Source organism: Ruditapes philippinarum, unplaced genomic scaffold (assembly GCF_026571515.1).
Source record: "Ruditapes philippinarum isolate M1 unplaced genomic scaffold, ASM2657151v2 ctg9907_1_1_1_1, whole genome shotgun sequence".
Taxonomy (NCBI): Eukaryota; Metazoa; Mollusca; class Bivalvia; order Venerida; family Veneridae; genus Ruditapes; species Ruditapes philippinarum.
The window spans coordinates 46,542-66,464 of NW_026854060.1; the positions used below are offsets into that span (position 1 = coordinate 46,542).

At 32.9% G+C, this 19,923-nt stretch overlaps 2 protein-coding genes across 2 annotated transcripts; both read left to right on the forward strand.

Annotated features, from left to right (window-relative positions):
* Positions 1-1,423: 1,423 nt before the first annotated feature.
* Positions 1,424-3,139, forward strand: LOC132738827 (uncharacterized). The gene has a single exon (XM_060726431.1). The coding sequence runs from the start codon at positions 1,424-1,426 to the stop codon at positions 3,137-3,139; it is 1,716 nt and encodes a 571-aa protein (XP_060582414.1).
* A 3,277-nt stretch (positions 3,140-6,416) lies between these two features.
* Positions 6,417-15,025, forward strand: LOC132738830 (uncharacterized). The gene is made up of 11 exons (XM_060726435.1): positions 6,417-6,573; positions 8,453-8,600; positions 9,066-9,148; positions 9,841-10,026; positions 10,269-10,388; positions 10,736-10,801; positions 11,514-11,612; positions 13,025-13,136; positions 13,564-13,712; positions 14,257-14,382; positions 14,671-15,025. The coding sequence occupies exons 1-11, from the start codon at positions 6,523-6,525 to the stop codon at positions 14,836-14,838; spliced, it is 1,308 nt and encodes a 435-aa protein (XP_060582418.1). The 5' UTR covers positions 6,417-6,522; the 3' UTR covers positions 14,839-15,025.
* Positions 15,026-19,923: the final 4,898 nt, after the last annotated feature.

Consider the following 19,923-nt stretch of genomic DNA (forward strand, 5'->3'; position numbering starts at 1 on the left):
TAAGGATGGATCATGATATTTGAAAGAACATTCTGTGTAAGTTTTTAAAACATTAAAACATAAATAATAAATCAATTTAAAATAAAATTGGAACTTCGCTACATCAATTTTTGATAAATGTAGTTAAAGGCAATGTCGGTTACATGTACACAATTAAAAGTCTTATCAAATTTAATATGTACATCATATACCAAAAGCTGGAAACGATTTTAATAGTGTTCACATTAATTATTTAAGTATCTTATCTTATGTTCCTATTTCTTTTATCTATACTAATGTTTATTTGAATTTATCATTTACGTTTTCTTTTGTTTTTTTTTTTTTACTTTTCTTTGACGATATTATTTACCTCATCTGAATAACAACATTATTTATTATCATTTTTATGAATCAAAATTTCTTATAAAAACTACCTCAATATATTTGATATAACTCATTATATACGATCATCATAACTACAGACATTCCCAAATAATGACAAACTTATATACTCACTTGATTAGATTATCATTTTAGACTAATATAAACTGGATTAAATAATAGTTTAATATCATTTTGTCTTGCATGCATACATTCTGACAAACATATATACTCACCTCATTAGATTATCATTTTAGACTAAGATAAACTGGATTAAATAATAGTTTAATATCATTTTGTCTTGCATGCATACATTCTGACAAACATATATACTCACCTCATTAGATTATCATTTTAGACTAAGATAAACTTGATTAAATAATAGTCTATTATCATTCTTGTCTTGCATACATACTTCAACTGATCTTATTCCGAATCAGCTTCAACCAAATGTTTTACTTACCTAGAATAGACCATCATAATAAACTTACACACTTATCTTATCAAACCTACCTCATCCAATCCTCGTTTTAGATCAAAATAAAAAATACATTCATACTTACCTAAATCTATCCAGCTCAATATTTTACAGACTTGTCCTATCGGACTTCCGCTTTAAACAACAAATAACTTTCTACCTACTTTTTAATGTCCCTTAAAATCCCTCCTACTAATTACTTACTAATGATACTAGTACTTTCTTTTTCTTTTGTTTTCCTAACTCTTTGTTTTTTATCTGTCTCATATCCAAATTTCTTTTTAGTTGTCCATCACTCTGCATACGTATGATTTTCTGTCCCTTGTACATACAAGTTGTCAATGTTGGCTTTGCAAAAGTTTTTTTCTCGCTATAATAGCTATCCCATAAGTCTTATATGAAACGAAAACACTTGCGAAGCCTTCACGAAATCATACAAAAATATATAGGTCACTTCATTTTCCAATCACTTTTCATGTTTTGCCTTTGGTATTTATCTGTAGTATCCCATTGTTTGTGTTTTCGATGCATTATTGGCTATCCTCAAATAAACTGTTAATCGTCAGATTCTCTTCAAAAAAGGTAATGACATTCACCACAAGAGTTTATAATAACATACAATTTACCAGTAATACTTTAACTTTGCTATTTGTATTGGTGTACTATTCCTGGCTAGCAGTTCTCTTGCATGTATCTGGAGACATTCATCCGAATCCTGGTCCAATCTCAGCTACTTCCTCAGTCTCATCCATGACCTCTACTCCATCGGAAATTAATCATATTCAAAATCATCTTTCTTTCGTACATTTAAATGTTCAGAGTATTGAACATAAACTCGATATCCTTTTTTCAGAACTCTGCGATTTTGATATTCTTGCTTTCTCCGAAACTTGGCTAAAAAGTTCTATATCAACAGAAGACTTATTACTTTCCTCGTATCATTCCCCTGAACGCAAAGATCGCATTGGGGATGCTCACGGTGGTGTTATTTTGTACATTAAAGACAATATACACTACAAACGTAGAATAGATCTAGAATTAAACAGGTTAGAATGTATTTGGATCGAGTTGATTCTTTGTAACAATCGTCATATTCTATTTAGTATTTTCTATCGACCGCCTAACTCAGATGTCATATACAACAATCTAATTGAAGATTCTATTGGTCTAGCCATTGACACTAATATACCTGACATCATCATTACGGGTGATTTCAATCTAAATGTAAACTGTTATTCATCTAACCGCAAAATTACATCCATCACTCAACAGTTCAATCTAGAACAACTAATAGATGAACCAACACATTACACTGAACATTCAAATTCTTTGATCGACCTTATATTAGTTTCAAACAAAAGCAATGTTATTCATTCTGGTGTTGGTGATCACTTTCTAGAACAAGAACTAAGGTATCACGTTCCTATATTTGGTTTTCTGAAATTCCGTAAACCGCGACAAATGTGTTTTGATCGCATTATTTGGGAATATGAACATGCTGACTACGAAGCATTACGTGAAGATATAAATACCTATACATGGGAAAACTGCTTTGATGCAGATGTTAACATATATGCGAATAACGTAATCAATCAGATACAAACAATTGCTAAAAATAACATCCCTAACAAATTGATTAAAGTAAGACCATTAGATGTTCCATGGATGACAAACTCAATCAGAGTTAATATCCGTAAACGAAAACGTCTGTATAAAAAAGCTAGAATGACAAATTCACAATATTACTGGCAAAGATTCAAATCTATTCGTAATGAAACAATATTATTGATACGGGAAGCCAAGTCAAACTATTTTTGTAAACTCTCTAATAAATTGAAAAATGAATCACTTTCGTCTAAAGACTGGTGGAAGACTCTGAAATCTTTTATTTCATCAACAAATAATAGTAGCATTCCACCACTGACAGACCCCTTAAACAGAAATATTGTTTACTCAAATAACGATAAGGCAAATCTTCTAAATAACTTCTTCGTAGAACAAATGTCTATTAACGATGAGAACAGAGATCCACCTTACCTTAGTTCACCACTTTCCTGTCTCAACGATATTGTGCTTAGCCCTCATGAAGTAAAAGATGTTCTTCTTTCGTTACAAGTTGACAAAGCAGTAGGTCCAGATGGTATAAGTAATAGAATTTTACGCGAGGCTTCTCATGAACTATCTTCCCCCTTGTGTGACTTATTCAATGCTTCTCTACGATGTTGTGAAGTTCCAAATTACATGGAAAGAGGCGAATGTCACTGCAGTTCACAAAAAGGGCGATACATCTCTCCCAAATAACTATAGACCCATATCACTTTTGAACACTACAGAAAAAGTTTTTGAACGTCTTGTATTTAAACACATCTTTAACTTTCTCAAAGTAAATAATTTTCTGTCTACTGCTCAGTCTGGTTTTATCCCGGGTGATTCTACTGTTAATCAGCTTGCCTTCATTTATGATACCCTTTGTAGATCACTTGACAATGGCCTCGAAGTTCGTGTGGTTTTCTTTGATATCAGTAAAGCGTTTGACAAGGTTTGGCATAAAGGCCTACTTTCGAAACTAAAGCACGCAGGTATATGTGGATCTTTGTTATCTTGGTTCAATAGTTACCTTACTGATAGAAAACAAAGGGTCATACTACCTAGCGCCTACTCATCATGGGCTTTTGTCAAAGCAGGAGTCCCTCAAGGCTCTATACTTGGTCCCCTATTATTTTTGATCTTTATAAATGATATTGTTAATGAAATTGAATCTTTCATAAACCTTTTTGCTGATGATACCAGTCTTTATGTTATAGTTGAACATCCTAACACAGCAGCCACACTTCTTCAGTCTGACATCCAAAAAATCTCTTTATGGGCAGAAAGGTGGTTAGTCACCTTCAATCCTTCAAAATCGGAATCCCTACTTGTAACCAGAAAGCGAAATCGTCAGCATCACCCTTCATTGCATATGTTTAACCAACAAATTCCAGAAGTTTCTGAACACAAACATTTAGGCATCTTTCTTTCTTCTGACTGCACATGGCACAAACATATTGAATACATAACTGATAAAGCTTGGAAAAGGGTTAATATAATGCGTAAACTGAAATTCTCTCTGGATCGTAAATCTTTGGAAATCATCTATATAGCATTCATTAGACCTATTTTGGAATACGGTGATGTAATTTGGTGCAATTGTACCCAATATGAACTCGAACAGCTTGATAAGATTCAAAATGAATGTGCACGCATTGCAACTGGTGCGACCAAGCTTATCTCACTAGAAACTTTGCAGAAAGAAATTAATTGGGAATCGTTATCCGAAAGAAGATATAAACACAAACTAATTATGTTTCACAATATGCAGTCGATCAAAACTCCAGATTATCTCTCATCATTAATACCAAATCCAGATCAATCCCGTTACAGCTTACGAAACTCTGAAGATATCAGAGGAATTACATCAAGGACTACTCTGTACCACAATTCTTTCTTGCCATCAGTTATTCGTGATTGGAACAACTTGCCTGTTATAATACGAAACAGCCCTACAATATCTTCATTTAAAACTTTCTTAAACAAGGACAGAAAATATACACCAACATACTTTTATACAGGTAGTCGTAAACTGCAGGTCCTTCACACTCGGCTTCGAACGAACTGCAGCGCATTAAATCACCACCTGTTTTTGAAAAACATTTCTCTTACCCCTTTGTGTAATTGTGGGCAAATCGAAACTACCCAACATTTCTTTTTCGAGTGCTGTGCATACGATGCCGTCCGCAGAACACTCCTCCTTAACTTGCAAGACTTCAGCATAAACCTTCATAAACTTCTCTATGGTGACCCATCTCTTACATACCAGGACAACGTTATTATATTTACAAATGTACAAAATTATATAGAAAAAACGAAAAGATTTACTTAGATCCATTCTAATTGAGACTATAATCCTCTCTCACCCTTTTTCTTCTCTTTTCCACTATTTTGTTTTCTTCTTTTATATATATTCTTACATTTTAGACTTGTAGTTAATCTATTCTATAAAAGTTTATATATAAATATATATTTTTATGTGTGTATAATTAATACTTATTCCCTTGTCTAGTATATACTAATTATAAACTTATTTAAGACAAACCATATAGTTCGCCAAAGGAGAAGAATTCTATAAGACTTGTCTTTCATTCTCATCCTTTTCCATTGTGTAAAATGTTTTGTTTGTTATATATTTGTATGTATGTACATTATATATACTTTCGGGAATAAATATGTTTAAACTAATTATTTAAGTATTAATTTTTGATAAGCTTTCAATTACAAAATAAATACTCACACAAAGTTGTAGCAAACCTTTGTTATGTATTTTACAAATGACTAAATCTTATAATGAATCTGTATTGAGTAAAGTCTTTATCTTTTCTTTTTTTTCTAATATTGAAAAAACAGTGCGGTGAATCGAGAAAAGGGTCTTTCGGCTAAGATTCAACAAATAATAGCCCGTCAAGTAGGCTGAGAAAAAAGGTGCCTTAATTGATGTATATTTCAAATGAACATTTTCTTACATACCCCTCACCCCATACACACATGCGCACGCACGCACGCACACTTACGAACTTTCTTACATATAATCGTACTTTAATTTAATTGATATGCTGTAAAATGAATCATTTTATTTGGACGGATGTCGACGCTTTAATCGGTTGTCATCCCATTTGATTGTATATTATGCACTTTAAAGGGATATTCAGGCAAAATAATGACATAAATATTAAAATAATTTTATTTACGCAAATCACGTTAAAAGGACATTTCTTAAAGACCCAGCATGAATTTCTGTTTTAATTCTATATATTTTGTGTTTCAAGCGTAAATATATCTATATATGTTGAACAAAATTTAGGCGCCAATAGAATCATCGAATAGCTTTAAAACAAGTCATGTGACATGAACAAACCCTTGAAGTTACAATAACAGATATTGGGGATAGTCTATGATAAAAACAAGCCTAAGTCATTCATTTGACATGTTCTTTAACGTATCCAGAGTTCACTGTGACAACTTTTGTGAAAACCTAGCGCTCTAACCTGACCCACGCGGGTCAAGTTAGGAAACCACAATTTTATTCTTTATATGGAGAAAAATTTTGTTCCTTTGACTGTGTAATGTAATTATTTTGAGGGCATTTACAGATTAATGAATGAAAAATTCAAAACTAAGAAATGAAAATTTTCCCTTGTCTCCCTTTAACGGTACTAATTGCCAAAACCAACAGAGGCAAAAGATGGTTAAGATAAATTAAATAGCGAAGGAGTATTTTTTTTTTTGAAAAAACAATGAGACAATGGAGGTAACTCTTGTCACAAAAATTGTTTTGTCATGTAGTAGTTGTCTGTTTATATCTGAGCAATATTGTTTAATTCACCTTTTGGCTGCCGCGAACACATGACACTAGATATAATTTCAATTTAGTTATTAGTAAACATATTTTTTATCAAACAAACTCTCACAATCACTTATTTTCTTATTTTATACGCATAAAATTATCTGTCGATAAACTGTGTATTGATTTTCTGTGTTAAAACTCGCTCGCTGATTGGTTGAAAGTCACTATATATTTCGCACGTGATTTTCGTGAACTTTTTACCCAACTACACAGTTTAGTTGTACAGTGAAAGCGGGACAGTAGCATCATGGCCGACGTTTGTGACTCGAGTGCTTTGAAATCCTCCTGTTTTTATAAGGTAACATTTCATTGGCATTTACTTTCTTGCAAGTAAATATTTAAATGACTGAGTTAGAATTGCTACATGATAGTTTTCTTTTGTTTTTCACAGATATTAGTAATGTGAATCCCCCTTCCATCCCCGTTTATCACAAAAACTCTGTTCACCCCCACCTGCTCCTCTACAAAGCCATTTACTGTTCTCCCAAAAGGTTTATTTAAGGGCATGGGTAGAGAATAAGAAATTAGAATTTGAAACCACAGTAGTGTGAGATTGCACATTGAGATATATATTATAAAAACGTTCCTTCTATACATGTAATATAATTATTATTCTGAAAAGTGAGATTTTCCTACATTACGCATGAACTACTTCCTGTTATCGCAATAAATGTACAAGTTAAAATACATAGGCTCCAAAGATACGGTGTTCGGACATCACTGCATATTGCACAAAACCACAGGGGTCCGACACATCAGTCCTGCGCCCAACACAGGTTACAGTAATTTCGTTTGTCAATCCTTCTATACTGCTTTTTTATCGACATAATTTCAAACTCCTGTGATCAGAAAATTAAATAGATTCGAATACAAGTTTTATTTTATATAGACTATCCAAGAAATACAAAACACCTATAAAAAATGCATTACTGTTGTGTAAATAGTTTTTTGTAATGCAAAGTGTGCATGTAATATAACATTTGATGATAGTGTGAACGATACTTGGTATAAGCGACTTTTATGTCAAATTTTGCACAAGGAAATCATGGTATTTGTCACATAACTCTTCTTTTACAGGCGGATATATGTATATTTTATGGATTGTCTTTCCTTATTGCTCATACTTGGGTAATAATGATTGTGTTTCGTTTAAGGCACATGTGGGTTTTTCAATTTTTCTATTTTCAAAGTTACTTTGGATATATGGGTCTACCCTACCTGTATACGCGGGCTAATTTATTTTGCACAGCCTACCGAAACTCATTTTAGCATATCATTTCGTATTATAAGGATAAAACTTGTGTCTTGATATTTAATGACGTTTGAAAACCTGAACAAAGTAATTACTTGTGAATGAAAGACTTATATCAAAACAATAGTACTGCTGGTAAAAATACTGGGTTCAGTTTTTAATATAGTAGAACTTCTATGTGTCGAACTCCCGATAAGTTGATCACGATATTTTCTACTATATACTGTACATGTATTTATTTAAACCTATATACGAGTCACAATTTGTGTTGATATATTCGATGTGTCGAAGTTTTTACGTGTTACATAAAGAATAATTAGGTTATATTTTACCGTTATTAAGTCGGAAGTACAACTACTACGGTGCAACGGCGAAGAACGGTAGTGTACACAAGCCAAGTGCTGATATATATTTAACATTGTTTAATACATAACGTTGATATTTTTGGAGTCCTACACAGGTTGCGAAATCATATTGGACTCGACTAGCGACTGATCAAATATAGTGTCCCTACTTTTTACACTCCTATCGAGGGAATGTCTCACTACCGTTCACTTTGAAGTAACCGGCATCCAACCGTATACTTATACAACTATATTTCCGTATTTAACTATTTTATAATTCATAACGATCATAATGGATACTTAAGTGTCCAATATAGGAGATATGTTGGACGGTCATGCAGTACAAATAAGTCATTGATTTGATGTAAATAACTAAAATAGATATTTTTTCATATCAAAATGAGCAGGTAAAATGTCAATCTGATTTAAAATCACCTAATAAATGCTACATGCAAGAAATAATTTAAGTACATCTGAACTTTAGTCAGATTGGTAAAATCTTAAATTTGAAACAATTTTGCCCGCCTGAAGTCAAGCTCCTGTAATTGTTTGGCTATTTTATTTGTTTTTCCATTTTTTAGGAGATTGCAGAACTGCCCGTGCTACAGTCTATAGAGGAACTGTACACGCACACAAAGGGCAGGTCCCGGATATTAAGCACCGGACTCGCGGTACTCGAGCACAGCGTCTCTAATGTGTTCAAAATGGCCTTTACCAGCTCCAGCTTAGGTATGTGCAATATATGTTATAATAAATCCATCGCATTTTCGACCCTTTTCGTCAATCTTCGAATACATAAACTATGAATACACAGAAATGATACGATATTTTGGTCTAGCATACGCTAAAAAAATAAATATAATGGCCAAATAATTTTGATTTAATAAAAAAAATAAGGTCTACGCTACATACAGGGTAATAGGACTCGATTGAGGATTCTTTTTTTTTCGAGAATAATGTTCCATTTCATGTTGGTCTAGAGCAACAACAACTTGTGTGCAAAATTTCAGACCATTCGCTGGCTCCATTTGTCAAGAATAACTCTGATTGATTATTGTAAGCAACGTTTTGCCTTAATTAAATTGTACAAAGAAAAGCACAAAAATACGATTCTCAATTTATTTCTGAGTATATATTTAAATTGACACATAAATGAAAGATCTCAATAAATGTCTGTATTTTTGTTTCTGGTAGCTGCTCGAGTTGACAGCATGGCGGGAGATGGCGTATGTAAACTGAAGGAGAAGTACCCGGTCCTGCACACGTCTCCGAGCGAGGTAACAAATCCGAACCTTTACTCTTTATTTAGCCCTTAAACTACTAGAACAGAAAACGATTAGCCTTTTTCCACCAGTAAAGAACAAGGCCAACTGTGTGACTTTAGAAAATATCTGGTTCATGTTTTCCTTGCAAAAAAAATCTATCAAAAAACTACTGATGTATTCACTTGAAACCTGATTCATGTTACTTTCCAAGACCAATAACTCTGAAATGGTTTTGGAATGCTATATTGCTATAATTATCAACCGTATCAATGATATATTTGTTATTAACCACAATGAATTATCCATACTTTATTTTAAAACCTGTTTACTTATTAAGTGCTGTGTTGAAAATATTTGAGCCGTGCTATGACAAAACCAACATAATGGGTTTGCGACCAGCATGGATCCAGACCAGCCTACGCATCCGCGCAGTCTGATCAGGATCCATGCTGTTCGCTTACCAACCTTATTACAAGTAGACAAACTGATAGCGAACAGCATGAATCCTGATCAGACTGCGCGGATGCGCAGGCTGGTCTGGATCCATGCTGGTCGCAAACGCACTATGTTTTGTCATGGCGCGGCTCATTTTTAAATGGTATTACCTATATATCAGAAAACCTTTATAAATACTAAAAAGCACAATCGATGAAGTAATTCGCATATGCCAACCTCATATCAATGTGGTTTTTGAACAAATTTAGATAATGGACACAACATCGAGTGGATTTAAGAACACCGTCCGAGGGGTGATGAGGACACCGCCTGGGCAAGTTTTGATTCATGGACTTGACTGGGCACTTGACAAGAGCGAAAACCTCCTAAGGCGTATAAGACCACGTGACCGAAGTCCACGAAAGCGTAAAGTGACGAGATCATCACTGCAAAAGGTACTGCGCTTTTCTTTTATTTACTCTTGCTTAAGAACGTTTGATTGTAAAACCATGATGGTGTTTAAAAAGCTTCTTATTAATGTAGTGCATAGATTATTTGGTTGTGTATCGCGCCTTTAGTTGAAAAATGACGAGTGGACATTATAAACATTGAAGCAACGGAATCAGAACCGGAAATAGAACAAATGCCATGTGAGCTATTTGTAATGATTAGTATAATAGTTACCTTCCATTCTCAGCAGGTGCACTTAACTAAAGAGCACGCATACGCGTCAGAGGACAGTGGAGCGTGCGAGGCTGACGGAGACGCCGGTAAGGCACACAAAGGTCAACAGACGATGTTAACGGTCAAGGACAAGGTATAAAGGTCAACTATAAAGCCAACTATAAACGAACGGGGATACTGGTCGTCTTCCCTTTCTTAACCTTTAAACTTGCCTCAATTAAGTTTGATAAACGTTTAAAAGTTTTCGATTATGAATTTGAAAGTAACCTTTTTGTCATTTGTACATTATCGATTCTTTATAATACTACATCATTAATTACATATACATTTATAACTTTTATTTAAAAACTATTGCAATGCTATAATAATACAAAGTAACTAAAGCATATGACAGAAAAAGTTCTGTTACACATTTAGAAACATTTTATTAAATTAAAGGGAAAATGTATCAGAATTTGTATTTTATATTTTATCCTACAGCACAACGAGATTGGTTTGGTACAAAAAGTGTACAGACTTGGCGTGGTTTTTCCTTTAGAAGTACTGGTAAGTATTACTTATATAAAGGTCAACATGTCTAAAAAAATATATAATTTGATTTTCTTGCATGAATTAAGTGATGTATTTTAAAAATGGAAAAATATTCAAATGATTATAATGAAATGTACTCAAAAGTTTGGTGTGAACATACTTTTCTGTTAATATTAGTTGAGGCTGTTGTCTTAAGTTTATCGTGTTTTTTCTTTCTCTAAATTTGCGGACGAATAGTTAAATCATTTCGCATCGAAAGCAAATATTTAATCTTTGATTTCAAAATAATGCAATTGTATGCAGACAAATAATAACAGCAGCGAGAAAAAAATATATATTTGAGATCATTTGATAACCTGATCGCCTTAAATCATTTCTGCTATAATAATTTAACAAGTTAACTATGGATTTTTTGGCTGACTGGTTAATGTCGCTGACTTTTAAGCATTAGCCTCCCGCCGACAAAGGTTCGAATCCCGACAGTGACGTTGCATGTGAGCAAGCTATCTGGGTACATGTAGCTATTAGAGGGTCGGTAGTTTTACTCGGTACAGTTTAGTCGGAGAGAAATCGCCATAATTACGTCGTTTAAATTACCGCTATGACAAAAAATTAAAAAATAAATAAATTAGAATAAAAAAATAAATATAAATATAATAAAACACGTTATGACATATTTTTTGTGCTATGACAGTAATTTTAAAATAGTGTGTATGTTGTAAATTAGGTACAAGTTATGAGGTCATTGCGCCGCTATGCTGGAGGGAAAAGATACAAAACAGTACTCACACCGGAGAAAAAACAGGAAATTGGTTCCCGGCGCAAGGTAACGAAATGTTTTTTGCTTATTGTTTTGCCTCAGAAAAATAGAGAATGCAGGATTCACATTAAAGGAAATAAAGCTATATCTTAAGAGATATTTTTATAAAATGTATCGGCTCTAAAATTATATTGGTTCCATATTGTCATGGTCGATTTTTTTCTCAAGAGGGTTGTAAACATAGAATGGCCCTATTATTTAACACACATGAATATTGTATGTAAACAGAATAAAATATTCCGGAATAAAATAATCAGCTGTTTCAAGCAGGATTTTATCAATGGCATTAAGCAATGATTTTGTGCATGCGCCATTCGCTTTTATGACAATAATTTACAGCCGTATTTATTTCATACAAGCATTTTGGAAGTATTCCTTTCTTAAAAATTATTTTGAATTAAAACAATGGATTGTTTTTGCACCAGATATGAATTAGCTTTATACACTGTAAAGGTTTAGTTTGAATAACGTATGTAACCCCATTTTGCCTTGGTAAACATATTTTATTTGCATATCTATGAAGAAATCTTAAAATACAGAAATAAAGCTGTCATGCTATGAACAATATTTACGTTAATCTGTTAACCATTTAAAAACCTTATACTTGAGGTTTTATCACGCATTGATGTATACAAATTGATAATCCCCTGTATGTATTTACATTTATGTATTTTAATAGTTTGATTATGTTAGATTTATATTGTTCCTTGTTGAGGGCCTCATGGAAGATTGATTTGTTTGTTCAAATGAGTTCTCTCGTTAAATAAAGTCTTTATTATTATTATTAAAAAAAAATTTGTAATACATAAACAACATATGAGCCGCGTCACGACAAAACCAACATAGTGCGTTTACGACCAGCATGGATCCAAACCAGCCTGCGCATCCGCACAGTCTGATCAGGATCCATGTTGTTCGCCTACAAACCCTATTACAAGTAGAGAAACTGATAGCGAACAGCATGGATCCTGTTGTTTTTATCATGACGCGGCTCATATGTGATAGATGAACAATATTAATATGTGATACTACAAAACAGATTGATCTTATTTTTTGAAAAGCGTGTAAAGCTATGCATGTAGTTTTTGACAGTCTGAAACCGGCATGGCTAAATGAAATCGACTGCTGTTTTAACAGTTTTACTGAATTTATTATTGTCATCCGTTTAAAGAGGGGGGGGGGGGGGGGGTGATAAAGGTCTGTGTTTGGGAGGGAGACAGCAGTGTGTCTTTATTGTATAAATATAACTTAAGATATATTCTTCTAATGATGTTTGTTAAATGTAATTAAGGCTCAAGAAGAAACCTGATGAAAATGATGTACAATGTTAACGTTAGATTGCAGCACCTCTTGTCATTAGGGCCTAAGTTTTATTAATAAAATAGATTTTCTGTATCTGATTAACTATTTTATTTCAGGTATCTCCGAAGAAGAGAATGCAGGCTCCGACAAGTTTATTTGGACGTATTAAACAACGAACTTACAGATTACTTGGTTACAAGAATGTTTTGTCTATAAACATTGGTGAATGTAAGTTATGTCTTATATATACGAAAGACCGGTGGCGACATTTCAACTTATATATTCCCGATTTCATCTTCTTGAATTCTCGATTTCAACTTCACGAATTCACGATTTAGCTTCGTGAATTCAAAATTTCAACGTAATGAATTGACTATTTCAACGTAATGAATTCACGATTTTCAAAAACTTCACAAATACAACTTTGAAGTAAAAATCGTGAATTTGTGAAGTTCAATTCGTGAATGTTTTTGGTTTTACTGTGATTTCTGCTTGTTTTTCCAGAGGGAACGCACGGAGAGCAACTGAAGTATTAAAAAAAAAGTTCGAAAATTGCAATATGATTTTAACATGGTCTTACAGACTGACTTTAAATCAGTCCCAATAATATCAAAGTTTTAAAGGCTATGACTTGTATGTTTTTTATTGTTTTTAGCCCTCAAGCCCTCGAGTCCAGACCGAGAAGAGGCGAAAGAGAAACGGAAATATGATGAAATATTAACAGACGAATATTCTGAAAGCGAGGACGACATGGATAACTTTGACTTCGATAACTACGACTCCGAGGAGGACCCGGATTATGAGGTGACGTCATATTTCATGTGACGTAATAATGTTGTTTTTACAATATTGGTGATAATTTTGTCAAAAAATATTCATTCATTTTTTAAAGAAAGTTAAATGTGCAAAAAGTCGCTGTTTGCTTTAATTTGTATTGATTTTCTTCCCGAATGCTTATATATTTCGAACCAAATTTAATTAAGCTCAGATCGCGTTCAGTTAGCCAAGTAATTTATTTTCGAATAGACTATATCCATATGACAAAAATGCACATAAGCTCTAGATCTATATAAAATTCAGAAATTGAAACTAAAAAGTTTGCAAAATATCAAAACATGCACCTTATCTATTTCTCTTTCATCTTAGTGTTTTCATAACCCGATTTTTATTTTTAGATATAAAATGACGTCACATTGCTTAAATTATACTCATCATTACTTGTTATATTCCAAATAATATAATTCGTATTTAAATTGGTAGTAAAGCAATTATAGAAATTTTCTTTGATATGCAAATAACAAAATTTTAATAGTAATAATAATAGATACAAAAAAAAATGTTCTTACAGCCGGACTCTGCAGATGGTAGTGAAGAATCCGAGTCTGGCGAAGATGAAGCCGAAAGTGACCTTGAAACTGAGGTTGTGAAGTACGAACCGTCCACTAATATAGAATTCCATCAGTTGAAGGAAAAGGTTTGCATTGTTTGTTTGTTTTTTGTTGTGTTTTTTTTACCTGAAATCGGTCCCTGTGACCATGTATACATCCGATTTCTGAGTCACTTTTCAGCCATGGCCTTGACATTTAAATGTATTTTGCAATTGTAGATTTACCAAGATTTTATGTCTATATATTACCTGAAATTATACATTAGCCAACGCTTGATATCTCACCAACGAGTTACAATATTTATATAAAAAAGATTGAACATAATTTACTTGTCATTTTTTTCTATTTTTTTTTTATATTTTTTATCGTTAAAGTTTTGTGATGCCAAACTTATACCAAAACAAGAACCGGCATCGTCTGAACTTGGGACTGGTACTTCTGTTGATAAAGGCGATGACATCATATTGGAGCCCGCGTGGAAAAAGGAGCAGACGAATGATTCTAAGAAAAGAAAATCATTGGATAATAAACCGTTGCCATAGAATTGTGAATAAAAATGGATATACATGTACTCAAAATTGACCAGACGATTAAAAAACTTGAAAATTTCACTATAAAAGTGTACAAAAATTTATATCCAAAAACATATAAAGTGCTATATTCTGAAAAAATCATTTGTATTTGAGTTCAATAATTTATATAAAAATACATAAACTCTAAGCATACGTATTTTTTAAGTTTGTTTTGATGTCCCCGGGTATATAGTAATTAAAACGTGTGTCCGTCTGTACGAAATGTAGTGAACGGACAAGTTGAATATAATTTTAAGTTCTACGTACAGCTTGCATATTTACAATAAAGTTTAAGATCTTGGCAAGTTACATTACCGAAAAAAAATTCCCGCCAGTTAATTCCCTTTTATAATTTTAAATTTTGTACATGTATCATGTTCCGGCAAGCTAGGTATATTTAAGTTTTTCCTTAAGTTAACTGATTAAAGGATTGGGCTTTGTCTGTCAGAGTTGGTCCGTCTATTAGTCTTTAACATTTTCGTGCCCGCTCCGTAACTTTTAAACTAATGAAAATACTTAAAAATAACTTTCACAAATGATCACCATTATGGAATGATGTGCGAAACGCAACACCAGGTCGTTTTCCCTAAGGTCAAGGTTTCAAAGTCAAATGTAAGAGTTCGTGTCCACTTAATTACTTTAAAACTAATAAATTTTTTTCGAAATACCCTGTCGCAAAAGATCATCATTGTCATCAATGTACAGGGCGCAACAAACAAGGTTGCTATCCAAAGGTCAAGGTCACAAACTTAAGGCAAAATATGATGAAGTCCACAATTTGTGTCCTTTATAACCTTTTAACTACTTAACAGATTCTAAAATCACTTGGAACAAATAATTACCATAATTATTATGGGATGATGCGAAGAGCTGAAAAACCAAGTTGATTTTTCCTAGATCAAGGTCATATTTAGCTCGATTACTGCAGCAGGGAATATAGCCGGAGGCTGCCTTGTATGTTAGCTGATGTCTTTCATATTTGGTGAGAATGTAACTTGAATGGTCCTCTACCTTTGAATGGATCCAGCTAGCATACGGAACGTCGGTAGTTCTATTCGGGTGCCCGTTCGTGTCTGATATAAGGCACTGAAGGGCACCGGAGGTCTCCCTCTACCAGTTATAATGGAACGTCGCCATATGACCTATAATGTGTCGGTGTGACGTAAACCCAATCAAAAGCGTCAGTTTAATCTAGATCACCAGCTTTTAAATATATTTTACACTTGCTCAATCATAGTATTACAACCTTTATAAATTGACCGATGTCTTTATATTTGCTATACACATACTTTTAGTAATCTTTCGAGTTAATTTTAGGTCACTGTGTTAAAGGAGAAGGACATTTGCGCTAAATATATCTTTTTACACATTTGCTCATACAGTATTTATCAATTGACCTTTGTTTTTATTCTTGGTTTGGTGGTTCTATAGTTTGGGACACTGTTTAGGGTCACTGGGTTAAAGGGTAAGGTCTTGACATGTGTTAATTTGAGTATCATTTATTGGTAAGTTGAATATTTTTCAACTTCATTCTATACAAAAAAGCATAAATCATGTTTAATTAAGGTTATGTCATGTAAAGTAAAGTTACATTCCTGAAATTGTATACAATAGTAGTAATGTATGTAACGAAAATTACGTCCTATACAATAAAGGCTATGAAAATAAAATAAAGATTACATCCTGTTAAATTAAGATTTACTTAAGTGCAATAAATATTACCTTTTAGTTATGTACAATAAATGTTACTTCATGTATAATAAACGTTACGCCATGTGCAATAAAGGTTACGTTCTATACAATAAAGCTTGAACTATTTACAATTAAAGCTCCGTTATGTACAATAAATGTTACGTCCTGTACAATAAAGCTTGAACTATTTACAATTAAAGCTCCGTTATGTACAATAAATGTTACGTCCTGTACAATAAAGCTTGAACTATTTACAGCTCCGTTATATATGCAATAAATGTTACGTCCTGTACAATCAGGGTTATATCCAATAAAGGCTCCGTTATGTATGTACAATGAATGTTAAGTCCTGTAAATAGAGGTTACATCCTGTAGAATAAATGTCATATTCTGTACAATAAAGGTTTCATCATGTACACTAAAGGTTGAATTATTTACAATAAAACAATTGTTATGTACAATAAATGTTACGTCATGTACATTAAAAGGTTATACATGTTACAGTAAATGTTACGTCCTTCAAAATGCATGACATTCATTTCAATGAATGCAGGATTATTATCCGTATATAAATAATTATATAGCAAATAGCAAGTGTAGTTTAGTGAAAGGGAGACAATCGTGGAAAATTATAATGTTCATAGTTTTCACTAGTTTTCTCCCTTTAAAAGTCAGGTGTGTTATTTTAAACCTACCCTTTTTCTCCCGCGTTGCATAGACAGAACTTTTTCCTGATAGTATTTCAACACCGATTTCCCGAGTGTAGGTCTACTCTCACTTACCCAGAGGTCCGATAAAGCTGCAAATGTTTTTCATGTAATACCTTGGAGGCTGCCATAGAAGACAATGTGAAGCAAATGATGCTGTCCCAATAAAAAACAAGGTTGTGTCGCTTGTACATATTTAAATAAGGACTATATGTTTCATAATAAGTTTGGTTTGATTTTCTTTAGACCGGGCGGTCAAGGATAGCCTACGAAAGTGCAAGCACTTATTTCCAGTAGGGTCATCAACTTAGCAGACACTAGAGACAGCTATGGGATACAAGGGAATCCGGGAACCAGTCCCTAGTTGTTATTGAATAGATCCCTTGCTTCTTTTACATGCCCAGTGTATAGCACTGATACATGCGATTACCTGGGTTTCGTACCAGAATACCTCTAGGTATGTGGAAAATACTGATAGTGTTTCTAAAAAACTACAAGGGTGTTACCCAGGATCGAACCCGGAACCTCAGGAGTGACAGTCAGTGGTCTAATCAACTGAGCTATCGCGCCACCCATTGCATATCGCAACAATACAGCAAAAGAGTAAAGAAGGTTAATTCCCCATCATCAAAAAACACTTCGGTATCTCTTTGCGATCTAATTAATCAAGAACCAAAATGGGACGAGCGGAGACTACAAGCCTATCTGTATTTTTGATTACAATATCTGTTATGATTTTTGTTTTCTCAGGAGCAAGAAGAAAAATAAAAGTTATATAAAATTTTTTTATCATGTGCAGAGAATATCCAATACGGTTTATTGATAAAGGGAAAGAAAAACAAACAAACAATATAATAATTATATATGTCGTCGTCTCCGCTTGCCTGTGCCCAACAACTACAATATCTATGCATACTCGTCAAAACATAGTTCGATAATATTAAATATTAAAGGCCAATGTAAAGAAAACACAGAAATCTTTCAAAAATACATCACATCATCCCCATATTAAGGTAAAAGAAACTTCAAGACAGAAAGAAAGAAAGAAAGAAGAAAGAAATATATGATCTTAGTTTCCTTTAAAAATACAATGACAAGGAGCCTCATTTACAGACTCTATTTTAGTTCAATTGTGTAGATATTTATAAGCTTATAGACACACGTTTGAGTCCGTTCCTTGAACCAATGACTGTAAAGTTTCTTGCTCAATGAAACAACGATTTGCCTCAATCTGACTAAAGATCTACTTATTTCTTTTATATAGATCTGATGACGACCGTATATGTTTCGCCTCATTTATAAATCGGATTTCCCGAGAAAGTTATTTTTAGCCGGTTTTTACATTGGCATTAGAACAAGTTTCAAATTACTGTTATCCGCTGAAGTTAAACAAATTGTTGATTTTTGTTAGAAAAAAATGATTGAAGTAAGTTTTAACAAATTTACTTGAAATAATAGAGTCATTTTTTAATGGGCAAGATTGTTTTGCGAGTTTACCTGTCGGCTGTATGCTCAAAGCCATGTTTGTTCTCGAAATCATAAGAATTACCTACTCAGTATTGGTTTCCCCAGGATTAAAATAAGAAACCATATCACTTTCAAAATTATGGAAGTTCGTTGATGATTGGTTGTGTGAAAGCTCAACAGAAATTACCTCGTGTTTGGTCACGGTCAGATCTAAGCGCGGGTATTTTGACCTGATTTACCTCTGACGCATTAACAACTCATTTAATAACTAGAAGTAAAGTTACATACTCTTGTAGAACTAAATCAGCCTAAGTGATATTTCATGTAAACATTTTATTTTACTGATATTTTAGACTGTAATAAAAAGTTTTAGTCTGTAATAAAGAATTAATATTTTGTAATGTTGTGCACAGTGACCTCATCATAATGTTTCACCTTAATTTCAAATTTTAATTTAATTAGATTTAATGCTGTTTTTAGGACATTACAAATTACATCATAATTTTCCTACGGCCGCAGTCATTAACTTTTATAATATACTCGGTTACAAAAGAAATGTATTGGCGATATAGTGGTTTAATTTGTATTAAAAGTTGACTATTATTAGAGATTTGGTTCCGTGTAAAAAGCAGAAGGGTTAAAAGTAAAAGAAATAATCGCTTTTTCAGAATGAGGCTGCTTAATTTTATTATGCGGAAATATATTATATATATATATATCTTTTTGTATAGAAAGAGTGAAAATTCTTTCTACAACAGCAACACTATTCTTTAAGATTTAGATTTCAAAGATTTTAATGAAATGGTTTTTAAGATTATTTTGTTATTTACTCAGAAATATGCAGTTTAAATTTGCAATGTACATGTTATACACTACATCAGATTCAGTCAGTTGTGTATTATTTAATGTTATTATTTTGCGATATAATATTGTGTACTAGTGTTTTCCCCAGTACATTGTTTTTTTCCACTGTTGACTCTAATGGAAATTTTGGTAAATCTTGCTCAACATCCAAGTTCATACACGAAGATCGTTATCTTCATCATCAAGCTGACAAGCTAGCTTGTGAACGACCATAATGTAAGTATAACATGACCTTACAACAAATTAGATGACAACATTTGGCATCAACTGAAGAAATAGATAGTTACTGGAAACATGACCTTTGCGAAAATCTGTGTACATAATC

What these genes read in the sequence shown, in the direction of transcription:
- LOC132738827 (XM_060726431.1), top strand. Translation starts at nt 1,424, where the DNA reads ATGACATTCACCACAAGAGTTTATAATAACATACAATTTACCAGTAAT.
- LOC132738830 (XM_060726435.1), top strand. Translation starts at nt 6,523, where the DNA reads ATGGCCGACGTTTGTGACTCGAGTGCTTTGAAATCCTCCTGTTTTTAT. An exon ending in TGCACACGTCTCCGAGCGAG is followed by an intron (nt 9,149 to 9,840) that starts GTAACAAATCCG and finishes GAACAAATTTAG; the next exon opens with ATAATGGACACAACATCGAG. An exon ending in TCCATCAGTTGAAGGAAAAG is followed by an intron (nt 14,383 to 14,670) that starts GTTTGCATTGTT and finishes TTATCGTTAAAG; the next exon opens with TTTTGTGATGCCAAACTTAT.